Source organism: Populus alba, chromosome 1, assembly GCF_005239225.2.
Source record: "Populus alba chromosome 1, ASM523922v2, whole genome shotgun sequence".
In the NCBI taxonomy this organism is placed as follows: domain Eukaryota; kingdom Viridiplantae; phylum Streptophyta; class Magnoliopsida; order Malpighiales; family Salicaceae; genus Populus; species Populus alba.
In genome coordinates, this window is record NC_133284.1 from 27663353 (window position 1) to 27689868 (window position 26516).

A 26516-nucleotide genomic window follows, 5' to 3' on the forward strand; every position below is an offset into this window, starting at 1 on the left:
AAAAAATACTAAAAAGCGTTGGTGAAATGTTACTCTCAACACCACTGTCCACACACTCATTAACATTGTTCACCATTAAAAAAAAAAATCTGTGGACAATCAAGTTTTTTTCTCCTGGTTAAATTTTTATTATATTTTTTTTTTTTTATAGTCAAATTTTTTTTATTATGTTATCTAAACAGTCCAATTGTTTTAAACAAATAAAACCATAAAAAATTAACTAAAAAAATCAAATTGAAAAAAAAAACCTAATTAGCTGATTAAAGAGCCTAAAATATTCTTACATGATTCAATGTTGATTCTAAAAATTTAAAATTAATTGACCTAAATCAGTTTGTCCTGCACTAAAAATACTCAAAAAAACAATATCATCAATCTTTGTCTCTTTATCATTTTAGTGTGTGTTTATGAGTGTGGTATTAATTATTTTTTAATATATATTTCACTGAAAAAAATATATCAAAGTAATTTTTTAAAAAAAATATTTTTGATATTAGGATATTAAAATAATGAAAATATATATTAAAAAATAATTTTAAACAAAAATATAGCTTTTCTCTTCTACTACTTATTTTTTTTCCAAAGTAATTTTATTAATGGCTTTACGTGGCGTTACCTTAGCAATATATATTCCATGCTGTTCTCATACCCTCAATTATTCAAGGCAAGGCTGATTGGACAGCTGCGAACGAAGATAAGAGTAGCTGACAGATTGGAATTTATTAAAGACGACGACAGGGGAGCACTGAGACCCCCACAACATATTCTTGATGCAGTAAACTACACTTATTTTCCAAGTGCTGTCAACTCTGTTAAAATCAAACAAGAAACGGAAAGAAGGGTATCTTGTTAGGTGTGGTTTAGTTTATTAGATTTTGAATATTTTTTAAAAGATTATTAGTCTCGAGTTTTTTAAATTTTAAAGTTACTAAAGTTTACATAATTATTAATTTTAAAAGTTATATGATTAATCGAAGTACATATAAACTGATCTGAATATTCATATTAATAATAAAAAAACAAAAAAAAAAAACAATTAAAAAAGATAAAGTTAGGTTTTGAATAACTTTATATGTTCACTAGTTCATTAGATTTTGAATATTATTTTAAAGGTTATTAGTTTGAGTTTTTAAAATTTTAAAAATTATTAAAGATTCATATGGTCAAAATTGTAAAATTAATCGAGGTGCACATAAAATGATCTTAATATTCACAACAATAATAATAATAAAATAAAAAAAGGAGGTTGGAAAGAGATACCAGGTAAGAAAGTTAGGTTTAATGCTACATCAAAGTTCAATTACATCAATAATTTCATCTGTTCATAGCCGAATGTGAAAGCTATCTTCTCCAATGAGAAAAAAATATTAATATTGTGTAACAAAAATAAAAAAAGGTTTCATTGTCAAGGCCGGTATTGAGCTTTAATGTTACAAGATTTAACTTGGAGGAAGATTTTTATTCTCTGCTTATTTAGTTTGATCAATGGTGTTTTCGGATCGGTTTACGCATAGACCAAAAACAACATGGCTTCCGAGCAGAAAATAAAAGGGTGGAACCGGCGGGAAAGAAGAAAAGGCAAACGGCCGGCACAGCAAGAGGATAACAAAGTTAAAAAGCAGTAATAGATATTTGATGACGAGTGCTGATTAAGGTAACAGCGTGGATCCAGCTACTTTTTAATAATAGACCTCGTACAGTAACACTCTCATGACTCGACAGTATTATAGTTTGTTTGTTACTGTAATTATAATTGGTTTTTAAATAATTATTTATACTAAAATATATGTTAGTAATTTTTTTTATTTTTAAAAAATTATTTTTAACATCAGTATATTAAAATTATTTGAAAATATTAAAAATATATTAATTTAAAATTAATAAAAAAAATATTTTTTTTTTAAAAAATAATATTAGAAGTAGGATCGGAGCCCGAGATAACATCATGTCTTTCTTGCTGGGATGGAAAGGTGCGGAAAGAAAGGAGGCTGTGTTTGTAATCCTCGCTGATGTAAGCATGCGCATGATCACAGCCTAAAAAATCAATTTTCAGAAATCTGCCAACTTTAGAACCTGCTTCCATTCCGCTTCCTCACAGCCCCCTCCAAAGGACACGTGTCCACGAAGGGCCATCTTCTTCGACACCAGAAGAACCCTTCCACCGACCTCCTTTTTATTTGGTAATGTGATTTTAATTATTTTTTAATGTATTATTTTATTTTAAAATATATTAAAATAATAATTTTTTATTATTTTTTAATATTAACGGATCAAAATATCTAAAAACACAAAAATATTTTAATTGTTAAATGAAAAAAATTTTAAAATTTTAAAAAGGTTAATGAGATTGTGTTTCCAAATAATACAACTCATCTTATTAAATTTACCATGCAAATAATGTGATTAGAATATTTTTTATATAAAAAAATAAAAGATATAAATTTTAAAAAATATTATTTCAATAAATAATATTTTAATATATTTACAAGATATATAGAAATAATAATTTTGTAGGAAAAATGGTAAAATGACATTTTGTTTAGCAATTTTGTTGGAACATGTTAAAATAATTTTTTTGGGTTTTTATTTAATATCTTTTTTAAAATATTTTTTTCTTTTGAAATATATTAAAATAATATATTTTATTTTTTAAATTTATTTTTTATATTAGCACATTAAAAAAATTAAAATATATAAAAAAAATTTAAAAAACTCTGGCACGTACGCTTCGACAGAATAATATGATAAGGTGTTTGAGGTTGAGGTATTCTTCTAAAACCAGAGCAGCTAAGAGTTTGAGCGGGGTCTTTTTGTCTTTTTAAGTTTGGACAATTGGATCAGTTGACCTGGAAGAAGACAAAGGCATCGACAGGCTAACCACATCGATGAGAACCAACACAATCAGGTTACCGGAATTTTATTCCGATTATCCAGGTCAATTGTTTTAAAATTAAAATAATATTATTTTAGTAAGGAAACTAACAAATTATAACTGGATTTTTAATCGAGTGAGTCACATAAAATTTTTTATTTCTTTGTTTTTTCTTAAACTCAGCTTGTTTTACTCTCAAATCAACGTATCAAATCAGGTCACATTTCAAAACTATATAATTAATTAACACGCAATGCACGCACACTCACGATTTTAAGAGGGGTCAGCATCAATTTAGTATTGTTCTCGATCATATACAAAGATGATGAATATGCTTAATCTAAAATCTCCAAAAGAATATATATATATATATATATCTTATCTATCCTAGATTCATTGTTCGATGTCTAACGCAACCGACACATGATTAATTAATTAAATCACTGTCCTGTCCTCATCAGCCTACTTGAAAAACAGCCATTGCTTTATCTAAAAGCTTTGTCGCGTTATCTTCTAAATATATATATTTTTCAATTGGATCCTTTTATCAATTTGTATTAACAGTAATTAGTTTCATTAATTGGATTGGGCAGGAGACGCTTTCATGCATGCTCCACCATTGCAACGGTTCTCTTTCAATTTTATTTAGCCTGGTTTATTTGTTGAAAAGTAACTATTTTTTAGAAAATGATTTTTTTAAAAAATAAATTTTAAAAAAATAAATTATTTTCTGATATTTGGTAGTGTCATGAAAAATAAATTGAGAAATATTTTTCAGTGTTTAGTCATGTCATGAAAAATAACTTATTAATATATATTTTTTAAATTTATTAAAATAATAAAGAATAAATCTTATGAATTAAAAGGTTTAATGAGAATGAAATTAAAAAAAATCTAATGTCATATATTATTTCAAATAAAATAAATAATAATTAAAATAATGAAGATCAAATCCAACATGTAAAAAAATTAAAAAATGATGAAATTAAAATAATAATAATTATAATTATAATTTCAAAAATTATTTCAAATTAAATAAGTAACAATCAAAATAACAAAAACCAAATTTGATAAATAAAAAATTTTAATTAAAAAAACAAATAATAATCATACAAATAAGAACTAAAGTTAATATAAAAATCAAATTAAATCAAATTTAAAGGGGTGAAATAGAAAAAAAGATTCAAAACAAAATATATAACAATCAAAAGTTTGAGGATCAAATGTGTTATAATCAGTAAATAATATGATATTTTTAATTTTTTTATAATTTTAAAAAGTATTTTCTGTTAAAAAAAAAAATCTTTTTTATAAACCAAGATAAATTTTTCTTTAACTAAAAATTATTTTTTGTTGATTAATTTTTTTAATGATAAATAAATATAAAAAAATTTAAAAATTAATGTTCAAAAAATCTCTTTCCACCGAACAAACAATTGCTGTGTTTTCTATCCAATAAAACGAAATTTCTTCTATATAAAAATTTAATTCAAGTCTATTATATACTTTATGCTTCGGCCTCTTCAGTGTAGAAATCAACCCTATTGCTTTTGGACCTAATTGATAATTATTGTATACATCAGGTACTAAATTTGAGGTTTTTCAAAAAAAAGAAACAAATTATACTGAAGAAAGCAGAGAGAGAGAGAGATAGAAGAAATCCAAAAAATGGCAGAAGAAGGGAAATCAGATGCACAGCTCTTTCAGCTCCTCTCCAATCTCCTCCAACAAGTAGGTTTCTTTTCTATTTTCACAGTGATTTTTTTCCTTATTTCTTCTATCAATTAATTTAATTATATGTTTTACTTTTCTTAATTCTTGTGTTGATAATTGTTTGATTTGGGGTGTTGAAGAATAGGAATTTGACACATGATTGAGCATCTGGGGATCAATGAAATTGGTTTTTTTTTTTTCATGATCTACTGAAATTTCTGATCTGGGTTTTCTCAAGTTGTGTCTTTTATTTCTGATTTGATGGTATTTGCTTGAGTTTGTTGACATTCACAAGGTGTATTCTAATTCTTGATTACGAAGAAGAAGAAAAAATCACTAAATATTGTTAATCTCATTACATTTCACCTATTTGATTCAGGAATTATTTGAGAATTATCCCAAGTTCTCGTTTTAGAGACATGTGCAAAATTTGATTTTGGTTTAGTTTTGTACATGTACTTGAAGAAATGATCTGTAAATCGTGTTCTTATAGTTACAAATATGCTTTTATCCAAGGATCTCTTGGAGGTTTACGCAACTGAATTGCCTTCAGAGAGCAATAAAGTGCTCAAGGAACGTCATAGAACGAAGCCTTACATAGGAGCAGGATTCCGTGGAATGTTCATAGTTACATGGGGTAGCAGCAGTTGATGCTTATTATGCAATAAGAAGCTGCATTTGATATGCTCCATGGAATGTACCAATGATGTGAACTTGTTTTTGTAATTCACGAAGGAAACAAAACCTTTTTCTTCCCAAAGCATTGTTTCATCAAAGCTTTAATTTCCATTGTTATCAGCACCCACTTTCCACCATATATCATGGCATGGTTTCTACCAAGAAGATGACCGAACCTGACGGTGTTCAAAAAGGCATGGGGGCAGCAAACTGTTGGTTGTGAAACATACAAAAATAGTTTAGGAGGTAGGTTTTGAAGGATCCAAGTCAAGGCAAATACCATTATTGAATGAATGTTGTGAGAGTTTCCGCACCATTTTTTCTGTTTATTTACTCTTTTCTTCCTCAACATCACTATCATCACTCTCTCAATCTTGTGATTCCTCCACTCCTGATCGAGAGCACACTGTTTTGTGACAGTTTTCCTAGTTTTTTTGTGGCCTCGAAGAGAAACCACATGGTTTGATTAAAACGCATTAATCGCCCAACACAAGCAGATGTATAGATCAATTGCATTGGTCGCTTGTAATTCCGGAGTTTGTATTTTGCACACACAGTGTCGGTTGTATTGTGGTGGGAAGCGTGCTTTATTAGCCTCTTTGAGCATGACTGTCTTACCCCTTCCACCTGCTGCTGAAAAGTTTAAGTTAACTGATCAGAAAGTCCAATTTCCCTCATGCAACTTGGTATTGTTTTCTCTTGTTAATTCGAGAGATGCCTATATAAAGAGCAGCCTCGTTTTTGTGATGGAGTTGAAGACGCAATGTATGATGATGACAGGCTTAAGGAGAATCTCTCTATGAGCTGGTCCCCAGTTACAAATAGGACACGGGGCACAACTAAATATTTATCTCTGGGTCTTATGAATCTTTGATGTTTTGTCAGTGTTTCTTTTCATTCACTGGTCTCGTTAATCTAGGTGGAAGCGCAATCAAACGAGGAAGAAGTTGAACTGCGCTCCAAAATTGAAGCACTTGGATTAGAGGTTGCAAAACTACCATCAAAGTCGACAAATAATCTTGATGAGGTACAATAAAGTCCTTGCTTTACTTCTTTCAGATGTTAAAAACCCCCACCCCCAAAAGCAATGTTCCCCTTCTAGAGTGTAACATAAATCTTTCAAGAGTTTGCTTAATGTGGGTGCTTTGATTTTATCAATAGCTGGAAATAGCGAGAGAGTTGGATAAATTATCAGCCAAGTTAGATGATGTGGATGAAATGATATCCTCGGCCCTGGCTTCAGATCCACAGGTGCAGTCACTCTTAAGTGACACTGCTGATGTATGGATGCCAGTTATTACTGCTAACGCTGATGAACGTCGGAATTTTACTGCGTCAGTTGGCAATGATAAATCCGAAGAGAAAGCAGAAACTCCCAAATAATTCTTGCAGGCCTGTTCTTATGATCTTAGTTTCTGCTTTCACTTCTGAAATGACACTGTTGTATGACCTTTTATGTTTCCCTATATTTCTAATACATTTTTATAATAATTTGCATTTTTTTGTGGAAGATTTTTTTTTTAATGTATTAACATATGTTTTTAATTATTTTTAACATCAAATCATAAAAAAAAAAACACTAAAAAAATATTAATTTAATATATTTTTTAATAAAAATATACTTTTAAAACACAACAAAATCTAACACTTTTAAAACCTCACTTAACCTTTCCTTTTAACAATAAAATATCATGCATTAGCTAATGTACTGTGGAGCAGATCTCTGGTACCAGAAGGACAAGTTAGCTCTCTGGATTATCACATTGCGCAGAAATATCGTCTTGTTGCTTGGTCGTCTTCCTCCTTGAATCGGTGCTATGACACCCGTTTCTCTTTTGTTCTTCTATAAGTCCATAGTGCCTCAACATTAGGCCCCTGTATAAGATGCTAGATATATTAAAGCTTCCCATTGATTGTTCTCTGTACATCAACTTAGCTGGGGTTGCAAGCTAGTTCCTTGACAGGAGGAAAAGGAAGTCTCAGGCTAGTTCGTAACAGCTACTTGACACTAAATGCATCGACTGTATTATTCTGTTATTGGGGTTTTTTCAAGTTTCAACTAATTGTTTGCTTCTTTTAAGAAAGAAAGAAAAAAAACTAGAGCACTTGTTTGAATCCAGGTGGAGTGATTGCAGACTTGCAGTTACAAGTACAAACTTTTTTGGGTCAACCTAGTTCTCCATTTACATGTCCAAACTCCTGACATACGTGGTTTCTTGTGTCCTTGTTGAGTAGAAGTCAACCTTCTGCTCCGAAATTGACCAGTACAATATTCGATCTACTTGGAAAGCGGCACCTTAACAAATAGACCAAACAGCCACATTATGACAGACCCAAAAACCCAACATAAGAGGGAAAAAACTAGGAATCCTGCCAAAATAGTTAGGAATGGAGGACCTCGGGCATCATCGCTGGATATTGTTCCGCCGGATTTCTCTTCACTGGAATCTCCGTCAGAAGGGCTGGAGTTTGAAGCAAACACAGTATATAACCTTGTCCTTAACTGCAATCTTGCGGCATCTCTGAACCTGGACCCAAAAGAAATTAAAATACTTGATATAAAGTGCAAAGGCATTGGTTTGACTTCACCAACTGATGTGCACACAAACATGTAAAACAAGTATCTCATTTGAAAAAGCTAAGAGCATAAGATATCTTGTCTTGGATACAATTCGGACAGTTTGCTAACTTTTCAAGCTATAATCAACATCTTAGCCTCACTGCTGCTTTCTTCATGCAGCTACTATGTGGTTCCATCATTTTGTAATTAAAGACTAATCCAAAAGAATTTGAAATTCATCACTTCATACATATGGGATAGTGATATAATCCACTCAACAACATACCAAACCATATCAAAGTAAGTCTTCATGAAGATATTAAAATAATCAAATGTCACTAGGCATTTTAACAAATGAGTTCATACCCCTTGATCAACCAAATAGGCCTTCTCCAAAAGGAGTTAACATGCCATTAAAAAAAAAAAAAAAACTATATCCACGTAGACTACATCCAAAAGGTCAGAGATATAGACGCAATCCAATCAACACTTTCATTTTTCTTCTCTTTACTGTATCTTCCGGCAACCAAACTGTGCGACTATAAACCAACTCTATTGGTTAACCCAAAACATAATTAGCATATAGAACAAAAAAGTATAATCAAATAGAACCTTGGAGGAGCTTGAGAAATTTGTAGTGTTGAAAAAGAGCAAGCCAAAAGAGCACATTAGTACTGTTACGGTATTCAACACAAACATATAACCCAGCAAGCACAGAGATATAAGGGCCATTGAAGACCTCAGCACTTAATCAGTGCCAAATTTAATCGGTATCAGCTTAAGCACATACTTGATAACAAGAACTAATGAGTTAGCCTAATACATGGTCTCAATGCAGAGGAGACGGTGACAAATATCATTCTCATACTAAGCACGGATATACAATCCAATAGTTTACGCGGCCATTTGGCCCCACGATTTAGCCACCGCACAACTAATAACGTGGAAAGAGTAGGTGGAGAAACTCATATGGAAAGTTATCCATGACCATAGCAAACATTATACATAAAAAAAATATATATATTAATTATTCGACACATATTTAGGAGAAAAAGTGTAAGGGAAGGGTGGTGTAACAATTTATTGGGACATTTAGAGCCATGATGTGGATTTCATGTTCACAAGCACATCATCCATGAATTGACACAAAGCATAGTAATTCCACAACAGTAAACAAATAAATTTACTTGAAAATTTTCTTCTCATGCATCTTAGAATCAGCATTATATTGTGATAATTATCAGTTGCTCCAAATAATACCAGGCGAGATGCCTAAAATAAGTATGTTTATAGTAACATTAATTAATCTGTTATGCAATTTTCAAATAAAATATAAAACTAAATCCAAAGTTTGTGATAAACACACATTCAATCCGCGGGCTTGAATGAGTGATTTTCTAGGATCACCTTTCCAAAGATGCAAGATTTTGTAATCCCTAGAGATGTCAAAATAATAATCATAAACCTTCAAATAAGTTTTCTATATAAGCTCTCGCTCAAGGCCACCAAACGCACCTCGTTCCATTTTCATCCTAGACATTTGCTTCTTTCTCAATGGAAAAGAAACAACACGAGAGCGCCCTTTTCAAGGTAAGTGATTACTATGCCTAAATGAAATTTAAATCATTTTCAGAATCCTCAATAGAGTTTGCTACTTCTTAATATGTTTTGCTTATTGTTAGTATCAGTGTGCATGGGGTAAGCAACCCCAAATGACTGCAACCAAAATTCGAAAGAGGGAAGAGTTGAAGGAACCCATGACGAAAGATTTTATCAGTATGATTAATGCTAATGACAGAAAGAAATGTGCCAACATATGTCCTAAAAGTAAGAAAGGAAAAGCTTTTGATCTGAATAAAAAACCACCAGAGAAGGACTGTGACGTAGCTTCAAGCTCTAATAATCGAGAATCAAACAAAGTTGAGCTACCTCTGTCAAACGACAATTTGGATCTGACATTGCGACTATGCTCTGTTCATGCTTTGCCCTGATCGACATCTTGCAAGAGTACATGACCAAATCTTTGAGGTTTTCGAATGATTTTTTTTCAATATTCAAACAATGGTAGTAAACACATCCAACTTTCTGAAATTCTCTTCCAATTGCTAATAATAATAGATTTCAAATTGTAATGGGGAAAAAGAAATTGTTCAGAGCATTACTTGCTTATTTAGCAATATGTATTTGTATTTTAAGAACACCAATAATTAATCAATTATATATATATATATATATATATATATATATATATAAAGCAAAAGAATAAGGAAGCCAAGATCTGATCCATTCATGCTGCCAATGTACGTGTCCTAAATTGCTAACATTTCCTATCAATTTCAAATGGTTAAATGCACGTCTAAAAGTAGCAGGATCAGATCTCACACTTACAGAAATGACTTGTGTATTCGCAATTCATTCAATAATTGTTCAACAAAATGAGTCATCAAAATCACATTGATTCCAATGCTACCTTTCAAACTCAATCAATAAGAACTAGTACTTTTCAATACCATTCCTTTTTTATATTCCAGCACTCACCATTCCCAAATCCTTTATAAGCACTTGCAAAATATTCAGTGTAGCTTTAGAAAATGACAATGTTGTCCTTCGAAAACACCAATATAAATTTCAAAGATCTGAACTTTCGTCCCTGAAAATGAAATCTGTTCCTTTTTTTTTTCTTTTTTTGAACCACCAGGATATACACTGATATACAGAATATAACTCTTCACTGCTGAAACCAAGTGCCTAAATCCAAGAAATAATGCATGCCCACAAGTGGGTTTCTACTTCAGACGCGCCAAACTACTCACTCTCTTATTTATCTAATGAGCAAAAGAAGAAAACCCAGGAGATATAAAATACTATAAAACAAAGAAACAGCTGCAAAAGCATTGATAGGCATGATGACTAAGAACGAAACAAAAAAAGAAGCAAACTTTTGGAGATTATGAACACCTGAAACTGAGAGGGGTTTGAGAGCGGTTGCTGCCAAGTTTGATAGAGTGAAAATGAGGTATGCAACTGCAACTATTTGGACCATGAAACCCATGAATCAGTTTGGGAGAAGAAAAGGAAGAAGCCATTTTTCTTCTCTTTTTACTATTTCCGATGGAAATATGATAATGGAATTATTCAGTGCCATAAAAAAAAATATTCGAGAGATTTGATGAAGGTAGAACAAATTATTCTTTAGTCCCTATATTTCAAGTGTGATTATATCTTACTACCTCGATAAATTAAAGAATTTAAGAAAAAAATAAAAAAAATAAAAATTGATTGAATTAAAATACACAAAGATAAAATAAATGAATAATTGACACCCAATTGATTAATTAAGCTTAGGATGCCCCATTAAACTGAAAGTGTGATCAATGGGGGAGTACTAGAAAATCAGCTGCCACAATCTCTCTAACAAACCCCTTCCATGCATATGAATTGATGCAACTCCTAATCACTCTCTAATTTGTTCTTTTGATTTTTTATAAGTTGAATGATTAACTAAATTCTATATCTTGGTTTTCAATATTTTCTCTTCCTAGCTTGAACAGATACTTAACAGCAAATTAAGCCCTCCATGGAAGAAGTACCTGATCCTCGACTTGGATTGACGTTGTCTTCCGATCTGATACAAGACCCTATACTTTGCTCATCTCCTTTCCTACGGAGGGTCAAAGAAGACAGCAATTTTATTGAAAATCGTCCCAGAAAGGTATTTGCCATGCCATATCATTAAATATTCTTGTTTGAAATAGACTTGACTCGTTTATTTATTTTAAAATACAGAAGGATAGAGCAGCTGTGGTCGGAGACGCTGTTTATTACATCAAACAACTTGTCCGAACAGTTGATGAACTCAAACAACTGGTGGGGAGAACGAAAATGAAGAAATGTGGGGTTGTCGACGTTAATACAAAGCCTACTGTTCTTGGATCACGGTATAATCATTCGTATGCAATAATATTAATAATGGATCAATATCATTTTCTAAGAAGCTTACTGAAGATACAGAGATAGATGTTCACATTATATAGTTGATGAAGTTATCATTAAGTCCTTCTCCGAAAGAAGAAGAACATTAATCATTGCTTCCTGTCTGCGTCCAAGGTTCTTGGTGAACATAAATAGATCTCCCCGGTTTGTTTCCGGTCACTACATTGGCTGCGATAACTATTATTTTCAGTTGAAAACCAAGGTCTGGAACGATTCGAACGAACATTAATTGCCATAACTATATATCAATTTGCTCTGATTGGATCTCGTGGCTTTTGTTGCCTCTGTTGCTTGGAGTTCATAGTAGATGCATACCTGCGTTCTAGCACCCGCTCTCTAAAGTCCATTCCACAAAACTTGTCTGCCCCACTTCGGGATGATGGCTTCAAACACCTAAAATTAATGCAAACACAGCGCATTAGCATCCCATTATAAGTGTTTTGTCCCAACTGAAACATTAAATAGAGGAAAATGACGATTTGCCAGGTGAACAAATTAAACTAATCATAAGTATATAGGGCGTGAAACATGCATGGTACTACAAGAGAAAATTTAGCAAGGGTTGTAATAGTAAATTCACGTTTTTATCATTCTTCAAATCAAGTCAGAAGACTAAATTCAAGGTAAAATAGTTTTTTTTATATGATCCATTTGTTATTTTTTTTAAATGAGGATATAAATATATTTTCATCTTTTTTTTTTAACAGTAAAAAACCTTCACACTAGTCTTAAAAGAAAATAGTCACATATTTCTTTGTCAGAGGCTTTTTTGAGATTTCATGTTTTTTGCACAATTTAATTACTACCGTACCCTTTATATTATAATTAATTAAGCCTTACTTTGGGGCATTTGTGTATTTTTATTATTATTAACACAATAAAATAATAAAATTAACCTTTTTTACATGAGTTTTTTTTTAAATTATAAGCAGGTTAGTTGAGAGGTAAATTAGTTTGAAGTAATTAAAAAATAAAATAAAAAAAGAAGTCGTTAAGCACGTGGGAGAGGCTGTTGTGCTTTGGTGGCGTGTGTGCCTTCATATGGTGACCAAAAAATTTCTTTAGTCATTTCATTAGGTTCCTCACAACGTCCTTTTCCATCCCAAGAAGCACGTGTTGCTTTTTGATGGATAAATCATCACCGGAAGTATTTTTTTTCTTTTCTCTCTTCGCCCTTGATATTTGCGCCTAACATTTAAAATTTTAAGGTAATTCTCTTGGTTGAGTATATTTATGTATCGGTCTTTATTTTTTTATTTGTTAATTTTTATCCTTTGATCTTTTTGTAATTTTTTGGTAATTATTTTTCAATTGCATCCTTGAATCTAAAATATTCAATTTGTTGATTTTTTAGATTTGGTCCTTATTCTTTTAATGGTTTTTTCTTTTAACTATTTTGTGGAATTTATTGTTCTTTTCAATTTAGCTCTTCAATTCAAAATTATCCACCCTCTTATTTTTTTTTTTTCAAATTTTAACCTCATTTTTTACTTTCTATTTTTTCTTTTGGTTTTTTTATGATTTATTTTTTTTTTAATTTTATCTTTTAATAATTGATTTTTTTTTTTAAATTAAGAATTGTGATTTTTTCCGGACATGGTGCTTTCAACCATAAGGCCCATGTCACAAGTTTTATAAGCATCCATGAGTTCCTATATTTACTTTTAGACTTTTTTTTCTTTTTTTGGTCTCTTTACTTGGCATTGGTTTTAAAAAGAATAGGCTTCATGATATTCTTTTTATTTTTATTTTTATAGAGTTATCTTGATTTTATGAGTGAGCCTATGGTTTTGACAGTTTAACCTAGGTGCTTTGTGCCTCTTTTTTTTTTCCTTTTAATAACTATTTTTTTTCCTTTTGGATCATTTTGTGTTATTGAATTTTTTTATCTCATATTTCAATATTTAATTCATTGAGAAATGATATTTGTGTTTTTTTCATATCTAATGCTTCCATCAAATGGCCTGGGACGTGGGTTTTATAAGATAACAAAGGTTGACATCTTCTTCTTTTTATTATTTTTTTTTTGTTTCATATCATAATTTGACATTAGTTTTTTAAAAATTCAATTTTGTGATTTTTTTTAATTTTGGTTTTGTTATAGGGTTATCTCGATTTCATAACTTGACATGTGGGTTTGGGGGGTTGACCTAGGTGGGCTCAAGCTTTTTTGGCTTATAATCACTATTTTTCTAATCCTTTTAATGTCATGATTCAACATTAAGTATTGTTTTTTTTTTAAAAAAAAAATTAGGTTTCATTATTTTCTTCATTTTACTTTTTGTCAGATTATTTCAATCTCATAATATAATTCATAGGTTAAGCAGGTTGACCCGAGTAGCTTCATGTTTTTTTTATACTTATAATTGCTATTTTTTTGTTTTTGCATGTTTTTTTTTTTTCAATTTATTCCTTCAACATTTGGTTAGTTGAAAATAAGACTTAGATGTTTTTCTGAGTTTATTTCTTCTTGTTAAAGGAATGAAGTTATTGATTTAACAAAAGTTGATATTATTTATTTATTTATTTTTCTTATTTTCCTTTTTCTTTCTTTTTTCAGCATTGTTATTTTTTTTTCTTCTTTAAAATATGATTTTATCAGTTGAACATAATTTTTTTTCTTTATTTTTTTATTCAACCAAAGCACAGGTTGGATGTGCGCATCTAACCATTGTTGAGGTGTGCATCAATGGGTCATGAAATGTACCGGATTTTTTTTCACCGTCTTGAATGGGTCATGAAATGTGGCGGCGGAGAGCTTATGGCTCGATGTTGAGCACTCCTGTACTTTCCATTAGTTCTAACCTACACTGGCGAAGTGTTTCCCCACTACACGTTTTAACCAAGGTGAGCATTCCACCTTATACATTACTGCTAATAGAAACCTCGAAAGGACAGGTTCATATTTCATGAGGAACCCATGCAGATGATTGCAGATAGTTGTAAACATGGTAGCTTGCATTAGATCGACATGAGAACCAACGCCACTCATTTATCCATTTCTCATCTTTGATTGCGTTTCGAGTGCACCGGCATTATATATTAAGCAAAAGCTTCAACACGATCAGATCCATCAAATGACCAAGGATCATATCAGGAGAAATGAGAATGTCAGATTTTCTCACGTCCAAAAATCCAAAAAAGGTGTCAAAGAAAGAGGCTTAGCTCTGCGGGGGCTGATTTAAAATCGAAAATAGAGAGGATTATGCTTACAACAAATCCAGCCAGAAGGCCAGGTGAGCGGACAGGGAAAACTAAGACGAAAAGGAGTGTCATGTGAGTCAAAAGGAAATGAGCAACACAGCACTATTTTATTCAATGGGCTCCATGAAGCTTTGATTCATGTTCATAACTTTACTCTCAACATGCTTCACTATAAAAAGTTGGTATCGATCAAAATGAAATTTGGGGTTGTCACCTAGTTGTAACTGAAAATTTTGCGGAAGAAACTCCGCACCTGAGTTCGAAACACCTGGAAATTTGACTACAATGGAACTCATTAACTTTACACCAGTCCTCTATCCAACACGAAACTCGTGTTTCTGATAAATTATTACTGGGGAAAACAGGATGGCATTCTTCTTCAGTTCAAAGGAACTTTCTTGCAGTGATTCTCAAGCAATTCCATTGTAACACTCTTTGGCCTCTCCAGCGGCAATCCAAGAGCTCGATCCCATATCAGCTGAGTGAACAAAAGCGTATCAGTAAAATCTAAGGCACAAAACAGGATCACAGAGAATGATAATGACTGTAGAACAAACCTGAGAGCAAATGCCAATACTCCTTGATACACCGAAAAGTACAGTATAGTACCTATCAAAAAGGAATTTAAAGGAGCGTTATCATCTTTCCTCATAAGTAATGTGGTTGTTATTGAAAAGTCAATGTGGTAATATATTATTCAAAGAAAAATAAATCGAATACCTAGCTTCAGTTAAACCGTAGTAGTTCAGCAACACCCCACTGTGAGCATCAACATTAGGCCATGGGTTTTTAACCTAAAAGCAGAAATAAAATCCATATTAGAATAAGAAGCCACTCCCAGATAAGATTGCAGGACCATCAGAATTTGCGAGCAATTGGATTCATGGACAAAAATACAGACGATATTCTTACTGCCTAAAGGACAGGAACATTATTCTATGTTATTTATGTTTTCAGCCTAGAGCAAAAGGATAAACAACTTGCCTTGCCCAGCTGGGTAAGAACTGGAGGTACAACTTCATATAGCTTAGAGACCTGTTAAGGTCAAATCTAAGTTAGCTAGTGAAAGAATTGTCCATGGGATTAAAAAAGCCATGAGTATTAAAAAGGCATGGCCTTGTTAATGTAACATGATCAGGATAAAGTGACAACCAGCTGGAACAATGGATCATCAGGTAAATGCTTCAATGCAAACTCCCTTTGACATGTATATCTTGGATCAGTTTTGCGTAGAACTCCATGACCAAATCCAGGAACAACCTGCAAAATAAGGGAGTGGTGAATGAAGAGAAATGTGTGAATTAAACACAACAAAAGCAGAAGCAGGACTATTGTGAAGTAACAATGTGAGAGGAACTAAGATATTTATAGATTTTGAAAAGCATCAGCCAACTGTTCTTATTTCAAAATGACATAAATTACCTTTCCACTATTTAATGTTTTCCAAACATAGTCTTTAAGTTGTTCTGTGGTTATATTCTCTCCACACTCTTCTACCACGGATTTGATCCAAAGGAGAACTTCCTGCAACCACAAAATTCTGATGAGCAAGAAGAGAAGCAATAACAATCATCTATGGCAGAAGAAAGTGAAGCCAGCATTCAAAGGAACTTTCTTTTTATAATAGATTACACAGTTGGTGATCTTGATGTTAGAAATAAATGTGAAAAACCCTACACAGATAGCAAGATAAACATTTTGGTTTATAAATCTAGTTATGGTACAAAGAAAAGAGGGGCAAACGAGAGCAACAAATGCCTGATATATTGGTTAAGTTTTATAAGATCTCCTCTTTTTTATATTACAAGTGATTTAGTCTCAATATCACTCATGGACTTCGTACTCACAATTTGCAAAAAGGTTTTTTTTTTCTTTCTATTTTTATATATGAATTGCTCCATCCAATGGTTTTCAGTGAAGTATTGCCTATAAATCAGAAACTCTTATTGCCAGACATGGTTTCCCACCCATTTGCATAGATATGTGACTGTGTTCGGGCATCTTTGCTTTTGCGGTTACTAAGGATATGTGACAGAGTTTGAGTGTCTATAGCCAATACCAAAACAATCAGAACTTCTAGAGAGCATTCTTCAGTCCAGATTTTTGCTTGTCTTAAGTTCAAAAATACAACGCAAGTTGGGTACCTTATAATCTAAGAGATCCATAACTTTTAAGTTGCATATTTAGAAATCAAGCTTATTGTCAACAATTAGAAATCTCTAGGGTAATATGATAGCGCCCACAGAAAGGAACAACCTAAGACTTTTGGTCCTTGTTCTCAATATATCTTCTTCAGCACAAACTAAAATGTTGATCCTACTCCAAAGCCCCAGAACAGAAGAAGAAAGGACATCAACGAAGAATTAGGTGAGAGAGAGAGAGAATAGAGAGTAAGCTGGGTCAGAAGATAGGACTTAAGCTGCCATACCTGATTTGCCAAGCCATGGAGTGGCCCAGCTAAACCATTCAATGCAGCTGCAAATGAAAGATAAGGATCTGAAAGTGCACTAGCAACCTGAACACAGCACAACATTGATTCAAGGAAAACCATATGCATCAGCATTTAACTGGATAAGAAGCCATACACAATACCCCTCCCTTCCCACCAAAACAAAGGGGGGTGAGTAGGTGAAGTCCTGAAAGTGCATAACTTGAGTAACTTACCAGGTGACCAGCATGAGCACTGACATTCCCACCTTCATGGTCACTGCATCACATTAAGAAAAGAAGAAAGAAAAATTAGCATGATAAAATGCTTCTCTGTTTACCACATGCATCACATGAAAGTCACTAGAATTTTCTTTAATCCGAGAAAAGAACAAGATATACAAACCTATGGATTGTAACATAAAGCCTCATAAGCTCTTGCATTTCAGGACTATCAAATCCCAACATATGTGAAAAATTTCCACCATAATCCAAAGAGTCATTCATAGGAATAACTTTCCCATCTTTGTAAATCCTTCAAGAAACACGAAAAGATCAAGGAAATCAAAATCAATTTCATGAAATGTAATATTATAAGCACAGTGAATTAAGTCCCGCATAAAACACCCAACTACCAGAAATTTGTGTTTGTGTGTGTGTGTGTGTGTGTGAGAGAGAGAGAGAGAGGAGAGATTTTGCATGCTCATAGATTTGCAAAAGTGGCTTAGGGATGAAAATATTCACAGAAAGTTCTTGCTCAGGAAAAAAATTTATCCCCACAATACAGGAGTAGCGAAAGTTTTCAAAACACTACATTCAACACCATGCCCCAGCCTTTTCTAATGCTATCAGGCACAATATGCAAGGTTGATTGCTGTATAAAATGCTCACTGACCTCCGATAAATATATGAAGCTACTATTGGCACACGAGCAATCAGACTAAGAGAATCCTCATACGTTGGCTCCCAGTACCTACGAATTTACATTGTTATAACACCAGTATAACTCATAGAACACTAATAAATGAGGAGAAAAATCGTAAAAACCTTACTTTGATTTATGAATCCCTTTTTCATAGGCTTTTTGAAATTCACTCTGAACCTGAAAGACCATCAACAAATACAATACAAGTCAACTAACAATATTTAATGTGTCTTCTTCCGGATAATATGTTAAATTATTCAGTTAATCTTTCCCCACTCCACAATTTTATCTCTTAGAGACTCAATTGGTCACGCATGACACAGATAAGCTCTCAAAAAGTCGTATTAGAAAATCAAAAACAATAATGGTCATTTTGAATTAGCTGAACTGTGATGATAAATACAATCTAAGCTATGATAAAAGAGGACAGAAGGTGGGCCACATATATATAAGGGTGTCAGAGCATTTCTCTACCTGTAGGGCCATAACACCAGTTGCAAACTGAGTCATTGGATGAGCAGTGACAGGTAGGGCATCAATGGCCTTAAAGACATAATCTGCAACCAAGAACAAGAGGTCAATCGCCATGCTAATCACGAATGCAAACAAAAGAATTAATATTTCCAGGTCAATAAACAGTTGAAAATCAATGAGAGGGATGCATTGAACAGGACCAGCTGCCACAAGAAATATACTGTGCCATCCAGCTGCTAAAAAACTTATTAGCGGTGCAGTTTCTAAAAAAAAAAAAAAAATCCAAGGACCTGGAACAGAGGCACGGTCACGCAATTCCTTTGATAAGGCACCGACTTGCTCTTTGGTTGGTACCTAAAACACAAGAAGAGAAGAAATGCTAAATGATGGTGAGAGAAAAAATTTTCCAGAGACGAGATTAAGATAACTTATGATTTTGTGTACCTTTCCCGTTAAAAGAAGCCAAAGAAGACCCTCTGGCAAAGGTTCTCCACCAGGCTTTGCAGCTGGCAACACTTTTTGGCATTCAGGAATTGACATGCCCCTAAAGCGAATTCCCTGAGAAACAATGCACAATAACTGAAATGTGATGCAGACCTAGAGTAGATTTTTTAAGTCTACTTATTTTGGAAAAAAAAATATTGGGCTTAATTTTATTATTCTAGTTTCCTATTTCTATCATGACTTATTTTATTGGGTGTCAGTAAATGACTACCCTAAGGAGACATTTAGTTTTCAATTGAAATAAAGACTTGGATTGTTTACAAGATTGGGCGTGCTCTTGATTTAGTCCCTTTAAGATCAAGATTGTCTCTCTTATTTGTGATTTTTTTGTTTCTATTCTACATCAATTTTCTTGTTTTGATGATTTTTCTCTCATCCCAAATCAATTCAGCACCCGCTGTGAAATCCATTTAAGGTTATTGTTCTTTCATAAGCAAAGGGAAAAAAAAAAAACACCAAGGAAAAGAATTGATTGTGCTGCAATTATTGGGGATTGAGATATAAATCAAGTGTATCAATTTTACAATGCTAGATTGGGCAAGCCAGGTCAGCAAAAGCAAATTAAAATTGGCAGCCACTACTTTTGCAACTTGGAGTGAATTTGGCAGCCACCAATTGCCTTCAACTTGTGGACACCAAGCAAAGGAAAAACTCTCAACCTAGTTGGGTTTGGACTTTTACTGATCATGGCAAAAACTTTTACTGAGATATAAATCAAGTGTATCAATATTTAGCTGACATTATTCTTCACCCCACCAACGACGTTACCTTTTTTCAGCTTGTGGAACAATCTTGGACAACATCCCCGGTTCATTAAGGAATTGTAGCAGTGTGAAATTTGCCAAGGCCTTTTTTCCGTCACTTTAAAATTTGATTAATATTTATATTTTTGGTTATTAGTAGATAGTCACACATCCTATTTTATTAAATTTTATTTAAACAAAAACAATTGGTACATTATTTAAATTGAGTTCATTATTTTTATTATTGCTTGTTAACATCAATTTTATCGTTCACATTATTTATTACAATTTTAGTATGTCTAGGCATATCATTTGTTTTTGCCTATTCTCATGACTAATACTAGAAGCATGGAAGTCTCCAAACATGCTGAACATGTTGATTCTTTGGACACTCAGGTCAAAACAAACTAATTACACTAAACTTAAAGCTGAAGTTGATCGTTTGACCATAGATTTTGGACATTTTTTGAAGCAGACAGGTAGACAACCTTGTGAGAGGGACTTGGATGAAACCCCTCAAACTAAGGGCTTGGATTAAACCCCTTGAATTGTTGGCTCTACTGAAGGGTAAACACACACCAAGACTATGAAATGTGTCTAATAAGAGTACCAATGGCAAACATGTGAGATTTCTCCTTGATAATAATCTCACACAAACCGATGACCTTAAGGACCTTTATAATGTTCATGAACTTGATAATGAGGACTTCAACACAAGTTTTCAGCAGCCTATAGGAAATCAAACTAGACACAACCCAAGGAATCTCAAGCAAGATGTCAATCTCGACAATGAAGGCTATCAAATGAATTTTCAACAGCCCCTTGAACCTCGATATAGACACAATACGAAAGGAAATAGAGATGTTCACCAAGGTTTAAACTATAGGGATTCACTTTCTCCAACTAGGAAAAGACAAGATGATCATATCAAATTCATACCAATAGAGTCAAAACTATTGTTCCTAATTTTGTTTGCAGTTATGGATCAATATAGTGAGTGGCATTGAATGAGTAATGTGCAATGTGTTCATTTTTCTAACATGAAGTTAGCATGGGTTGCTAGAAAGTATTGGTACAATATTGAATGAGAAATTGCAGTCATAAACTAGCTATTACACAGTGGGATGTTGTGAAACAAAAGTTAAAAGAGAAATATCTTCCTAACTATCACAGGGGTCAATTAATTGAACACGTGTAAACCTAAGACAATCCACTCTTAGTGTGTTTAAATATATGAAACAGTTTGATGACCTTCACTATAGTTGTGAGCTACACGAGGAAACTTTTCTCTCTTAGGAGATTTATCAAAGGATTTCAAGGGGATATAAAGAAAATACTTCTTTTCTACATTCTCTGAAAAACACTGAGGCTTACCATAAGGCTCTCGAGATAGAAAAATATAATAAGCTTTTTTCTTCACCAAGAATGTCACAATCAACAGAATCTCATCCATCCAAGTTTGTTACTCAACCTAGCTTTAAAGATAATAGGGTTAGGCAAAAAGATGTTTTTTTTCAAAAATTCAAAACAATACTTTTTCTAATGCTCGCTCTTAACAGTCAATCTAGTGGTTCTTGTCAGTATTTCCTCCATTCATTGTCATCACTGTCATATTAGAGGTTATATAGTAGCTAATTGCCCAAATCTCACCTTAGCTTTAAAGCATGGATAATGACAAACCTGAGTGTGAGGACCAAGTTGTGGATCCTATATTGTTTTCAAGAGATGAGGATGGTTGTGAAGATGATTTGGAGGCAGACGGCCAACAAATAAATGTTCTTACGTGTGTTTTATCTATTGCTTTGGGTGATGTGATTGGAAACCTACTAGCATTTTCCACACATATATTAAGAGTGATGTTTGATCATCTTGTAAGTTGGTGATTGATAGAGGAAGTTTCATGAATGTGGTTTCAAATGCGGCTATAGTAAGGTTGGGCTTGATGATTGTAAAACATCCTAATCCTTTTCAAGTAGCTTGGGCTAGTAAGACCATTTTACCTGTCACTGAAAGATGTCTTGTTCCAATTCAAACAGGTGACTATAAAGATAAGATTTACCGTGATGTTTTACCCATGGATGTCGCTCGTATTCTTTTAGGTCATCTTTGATTTTACAATCTTGATGTTATTAAACATGGTAGAGAAAACAGTTACTCTTTCAAGTACAAGAGTAAGAACGTTATTTTCAGACTTGCAAAACCTCAAAAGAAAGATGGCAAAGGTAAGTCTAAGCCCTCCCCTCAAGTTCCCATGAAGAAACCAAGTCGTAATCATACTTCAGTTAAGAAGGACCTCCATGTTTTGACTAAACAAAAGTTTGAAAAGGCAGTTTTGAATAGTAAGTGTTGGTTAGAAGTCAAAGCTAGAGAAGTTCCTTCAGATTCTTTTGATTTTAAACTTGAAACCCCTCATGAAGTGTTGGGGATTTTTTGTTTCTATTCTACATCAATTCTCTAGTTTTGATGATTTTTCTCTTGTCCTACATCAAAATTACAAAAACTTTGCGAACAAATTGTTTAAAATAAGAGAAATAGAATAGTTTATGATGATTGATTAATTAATATTTATCCATACCTCATCTGGGTCAAGTAATGAAGTCTCCCACAGTAATCCAGTCATTCCTCTCATCCCCCCGAGCACCTTACCAATTCAGTGAACAAATAATTCAATCAGAAGTTACACAACAAATAACAAGTAACTGTTATATTAATAGAAATTAAACAGAATTGTGACTTATTGATCTAAAAACAAACAGCAAAAGCTCAGAACTATAATTACCATGTCAACAGTAATATTTCCCAATTGAACCTTTCCATACTCTGACTTAAGCTTCTTCAGGCGCTCCTGCAACGAAATGAAAAATAAAAAAACTAAGGATACTTGTAGCAATCTGCAATAACTAGCTTCATCATATTTTGTACCAAAACTTGTTGAGAAAAAGTTAATTGAGTGTAAGGTGCAAGCACCAAAAAGTTGAGGTATAAGAGCAATTATCATTGCTATTTAAACGAGGAAATACATGCCTGTTGTTCTGGGATCAATTCCTTCAGCTGAGAATGAAGGTCCTAAAAATTCAAGAGAGAGAGAGCATAAGAATCACTATAAAAGAAAACAAAGCAAATCAAATAACATATTGCAACAGAAACCACATTGGTCCGCGTCAAAAACATCAAAACCCTAAACACCATCTCGATGATTTTTAAGATATGGAGGAGAGAGAAGAAAAGATGAGTACAAGATCAGAAGAGACGGTCTGCGTTTGAATCCATCTGAAAGAATTGCTGAGGTTTGACTGTTTCTGAACCTGATGCTGCTGTATCAATCCAATCTAATCAAATCAAATCATCCTTCTATCCAAAAATAAATAAATAAAGGATTGTAAAGAGAGAGAACAGCAGAAGTTACAGCGTGTGAACGAAGCCTGGAAAGAAGAGGAACGCTTCGAAAGAAAACCATGGCGAGCAATCAATCACCTACACAGTCAGTCAATGAATCAAAAAAGGTTCAGGTTTTGACTAAATGAAGAGTTGATCAAAAACTACTCAATCGAACGATCAAAGTAATACCCAATAATTGAAACGGAAGTGCAGAGAAATAAAGGGAAAAAAATACTGAAATGAAGGATGGAGAGAATGTTAATCGTAGAGGATCAACTTTAGATTTATGAAATGCCTTCGCCGTTGTTTAGTCTTATTGAAAATTAAACCTTCACTTGATTGAATATTCCATTCAAATTTCATGAGTTAATACCGATATTTTTTCCCTATTTTGTTTTGTTGACCAACCAACAAGTCAAACCCTAATTTTAGTTTTTTCTTTCTTTCTCCAAACGTTGTGAAATACTGAGATTTGTTTTATTTCATTGACACGAGAGATTCATCTACTGATTAATGAGTTTTTATTTGTTTTTAATTTTCTTAGATTTAATTAAAAAAAACGATATAAAACAAACGTTAGTTGTGTGTTTTTTAAAATGATATAACCCTAATTTAATTTCTTATAATAATTATAATTGCCTGGCCATTTGCCCTTTGGACAAATCATACATGAGCGTGCCACGTATTCAAATGTCAAAGAGGTATCGAATTTTGACCAGGCACTTTTCATAAGCGGGTGGTGGGCTATTTACGTTATATTTGGATAAATAAAAGTTGAAGTCAATCACATCAGCAAAAACACTGCACGTTTCCGCATAACTGGTTGGCAAGGGATTGTTGCCCTCGCTTTGATTGGATTAAAAAAAGAAAAAAAAAAAAAAAAGAAGAAGAAATGCCAGGTGTAAGATGCTTATTCTGGCTAAACTGAAGCAAAACTCGCCTGGAGCACATATTGTTGCCTGGTGGGTGAACGCTGATGCTCATGTGCCAGAGAATAAATCTCAGAGACGCACATATTCTTCTCCTCTTAACTTTCCTTTCTTTCTTTCGGCAGTCATTGTTAATCTTTTCTTTTCTAGAAGATATAAAGTTATTAAATTGAGTTCAGATCATGGATATAAAATCCGACCGGGTTATTGACCTGGGAAAATAACCGGGTCATGAATTCGATAGGTTAACTTGAATCAACCCGGATCTAGAATCAAGTCATAACGTTAATATATGGTTATTTTAGCATAAAATATCACATTAACATATAGTGTTAATATACTAGAATAATTAATTAACATCAATAAATTAAGAGGTGCATTTGTCTTCGAAATGATTTTTTAAATTCAAAAACTTAATTATCGGAAAGGGAATACTTATGAACAAACACAAAATCAGCTCAAGATTTTGTGGAAAGGACTTAGAGCATGAATTGATAATACTAATGTTTGCAAAGGTTAAAAAAAGACTGAAAACAGATTCAAAGATTGTCTGATTAAAATAAATAAATGCATGAACAAGTTCTCTACAAAAAAGATCCAAGAAATGGTAAAGTCAGAGCCTTAAAATGCAGAGCCACATAACTGTGATGTTTCAATGGTTAGATTCAAAAGTTACGGTTTCTAACATCAAAGTGCAATTATAGAAAGAAATTCGATTCTAGTTGACATTATTCAGTTCCCAAACCGAAACAGAATAATATGAACTTCCCGAAGCTTTTAGCGGTCCATCTTTGATATGCTTCCTATTCTACAAGTGAATCCCCAAGATATATGCAAACAGCTACCTCTTCCACAACAGGGTTCAGACAAAATACATTGATGCTATAACGAAAAAACAAAGAAAAAGGTAAAAACCCAGAAACCATTACCAATAGTAACTCCATAATCACTACAATATTAACATAGATTTCAATCATCTTCCTTGTTTTTTCTTTATGTTTAAATGAACTGAGCTTGATTTACTTGCAAGTTGTAACAGCTCTTCCAGTGTTGAATCATGCCTGCAGGCAATCAACTATGGACCCAAAACAAACTAGTGGTGATCTAAAGGATGGTTGTCAGATGAATACTTTTTTCAATTATTTGTTCCAATCCGAAGACGAGCTTAAAAAGCATGGAAAAAAGAGGGAATCATTCAAAATCTGCAGCAATTGTACGCAATAAGAAATCTCAACAAAGAAAAAAACATAAAAAAGTAAGTAGTGTAAGGAAGATAGAGCACCTGTGATTATAACTCTCTGTTGGTTGTTATTGTTCTGCAAAAGATAACAGAGAAGGAAATGAGGGGAGGGCTGCTCTTCTCTGGAAACTAGGGCAGGGACTAATTAATTAGTTCTTCAACTTTCGTTTTGCTACCAGCGAACTCAGAGAACAGTTAATATATATTTAGTGTGTGTGTGTGTGTGTGTGTGTGGGGTCTCGCATCGTGCTGGCAAAGCACTTGGCATTAAAAAAAATATCAGTGAAAGTGACGCGCCTTTCTCATTCGTCTTTTAAGATTTAAAAAAAAAAATCACTTCATTTTCGGAAACCAAGATTAAAAATGTTGGGGCTCAAGCGATGCTTGGGTTCGTCCTTATAGATCGGGCTGGTTTTGGTCTGACCTGGGCTGATTGATGTCTGTTCTTTTATTATTCGAAAGTCCAGCTTAGATACAACCGAGGTCGAACAGCATTATCCCTTCCAAAATTGTTGATTATTAAGGGAGGGCCGAGAGTATAATTGTGGTTATTTTTTAAAGTATTTTTATGTTAAAATATATTAAAATAATATTTTTTATTTTTAAAAAATTAATTTTAAAATCAGCGTATCAAAACGATTCAAAAGATAAAAAAAATAATTTTTAACATAAAATTTGAATTTTTTTGAAAAAATAGGCTAACTCGCGTTTCCAAACGCTCTCTATATATGAAACACTCTTGAGAACAAATGATCCCAAGACACATCAATTTTTTTGACAAAAGCGGTACTACAACTTTTAAGAGTATTTTTTCATACCGAAATACATCAAAATGATATTTTTTTTTATTTTTAAAAAATTAATTTTTAGATCAGC

The 26516-nt window shown here is 32.8% G+C and overlaps 3 protein-coding genes across 12 annotated transcripts; 1 reads left to right on the forward strand and 2 right to left on the reverse strand.

Annotated features, from left to right (window-relative positions):
- Positions 1 to 4435: 4435 nt before the first annotated feature.
- Positions 4436 to 6773, forward strand: LOC118045626 (uncharacterized). Its single transcript, XM_035054304.2, has 3 exons — positions 4436 to 4603; positions 6183 to 6290; positions 6425 to 6773. Exons 1-3 carry the CDS (start codon positions 4541 to 4543, stop codon positions 6644 to 6646), a joined length of 393 nt encoding a protein of 130 aa, XP_034910195.1. The 5' UTR covers positions 4436 to 4540; the 3' UTR covers positions 6647 to 6773.
- Positions 6774 to 7369: 596 nt separating this feature from the next.
- LOC118045627 (uncharacterized) lies at positions 7370 to 10968 on the reverse strand. Its single transcript, XM_035054306.2, has 3 exons — positions 10782 to 10968; positions 7661 to 7791; positions 7370 to 7559 (listed from the first exon to the last, which is right to left on the reverse strand). Exons 1-3 carry the CDS (start codon positions 10907 to 10909, stop codon positions 7447 to 7449), a joined length of 372 nt encoding a protein of 123 aa, XP_034910197.1. The 5' UTR covers positions 10910 to 10968; the 3' UTR covers positions 7370 to 7446.
- Positions 10969 to 15093: 4125 nt separating this feature from the next.
- LOC118045628 (citrate synthase, mitochondrial) lies at positions 15094 to 25820 on the reverse strand. 10 transcript variants are annotated; one of them, XM_035054316.2, is made up of 20 exons: positions 25683 to 25820; positions 23500 to 23567; positions 23330 to 23404; positions 23118 to 23159; positions 22873 to 22938; positions 22669 to 22734; positions 19291 to 19404; positions 19137 to 19200; positions 18847 to 18929; positions 18500 to 18549; positions 18343 to 18420; positions 17854 to 17982; positions 17685 to 17727; positions 17449 to 17535; positions 16443 to 16544; positions 16173 to 16280; positions 16005 to 16055; positions 15741 to 15814; positions 15578 to 15629; positions 15094 to 15498 (listed from the first exon to the last, which is right to left on the reverse strand). In XM_035054316.2, exons 2-20 carry the CDS (start codon positions 23548 to 23550, stop codon positions 15400 to 15402), a joined length of 1434 nt encoding a protein of 477 aa, XP_034910207.1. In that variant the 5' UTR covers positions 23551 to 23567; positions 25683 to 25820; the 3' UTR covers positions 15094 to 15399. The 10 variants fall into 10 exon arrangements, with proteins under 10 accessions (XP_034910207.1, XP_034910199.1, XP_034910202.1 ...); XM_035054308.2 differs by having other exon boundaries at positions 23330 to 23422; XM_035054311.2 differs by having other exon boundaries at positions 23330 to 23407; positions 25683 to 25819.
- Positions 25821 to 26516: the final 696 nt, after the last annotated feature.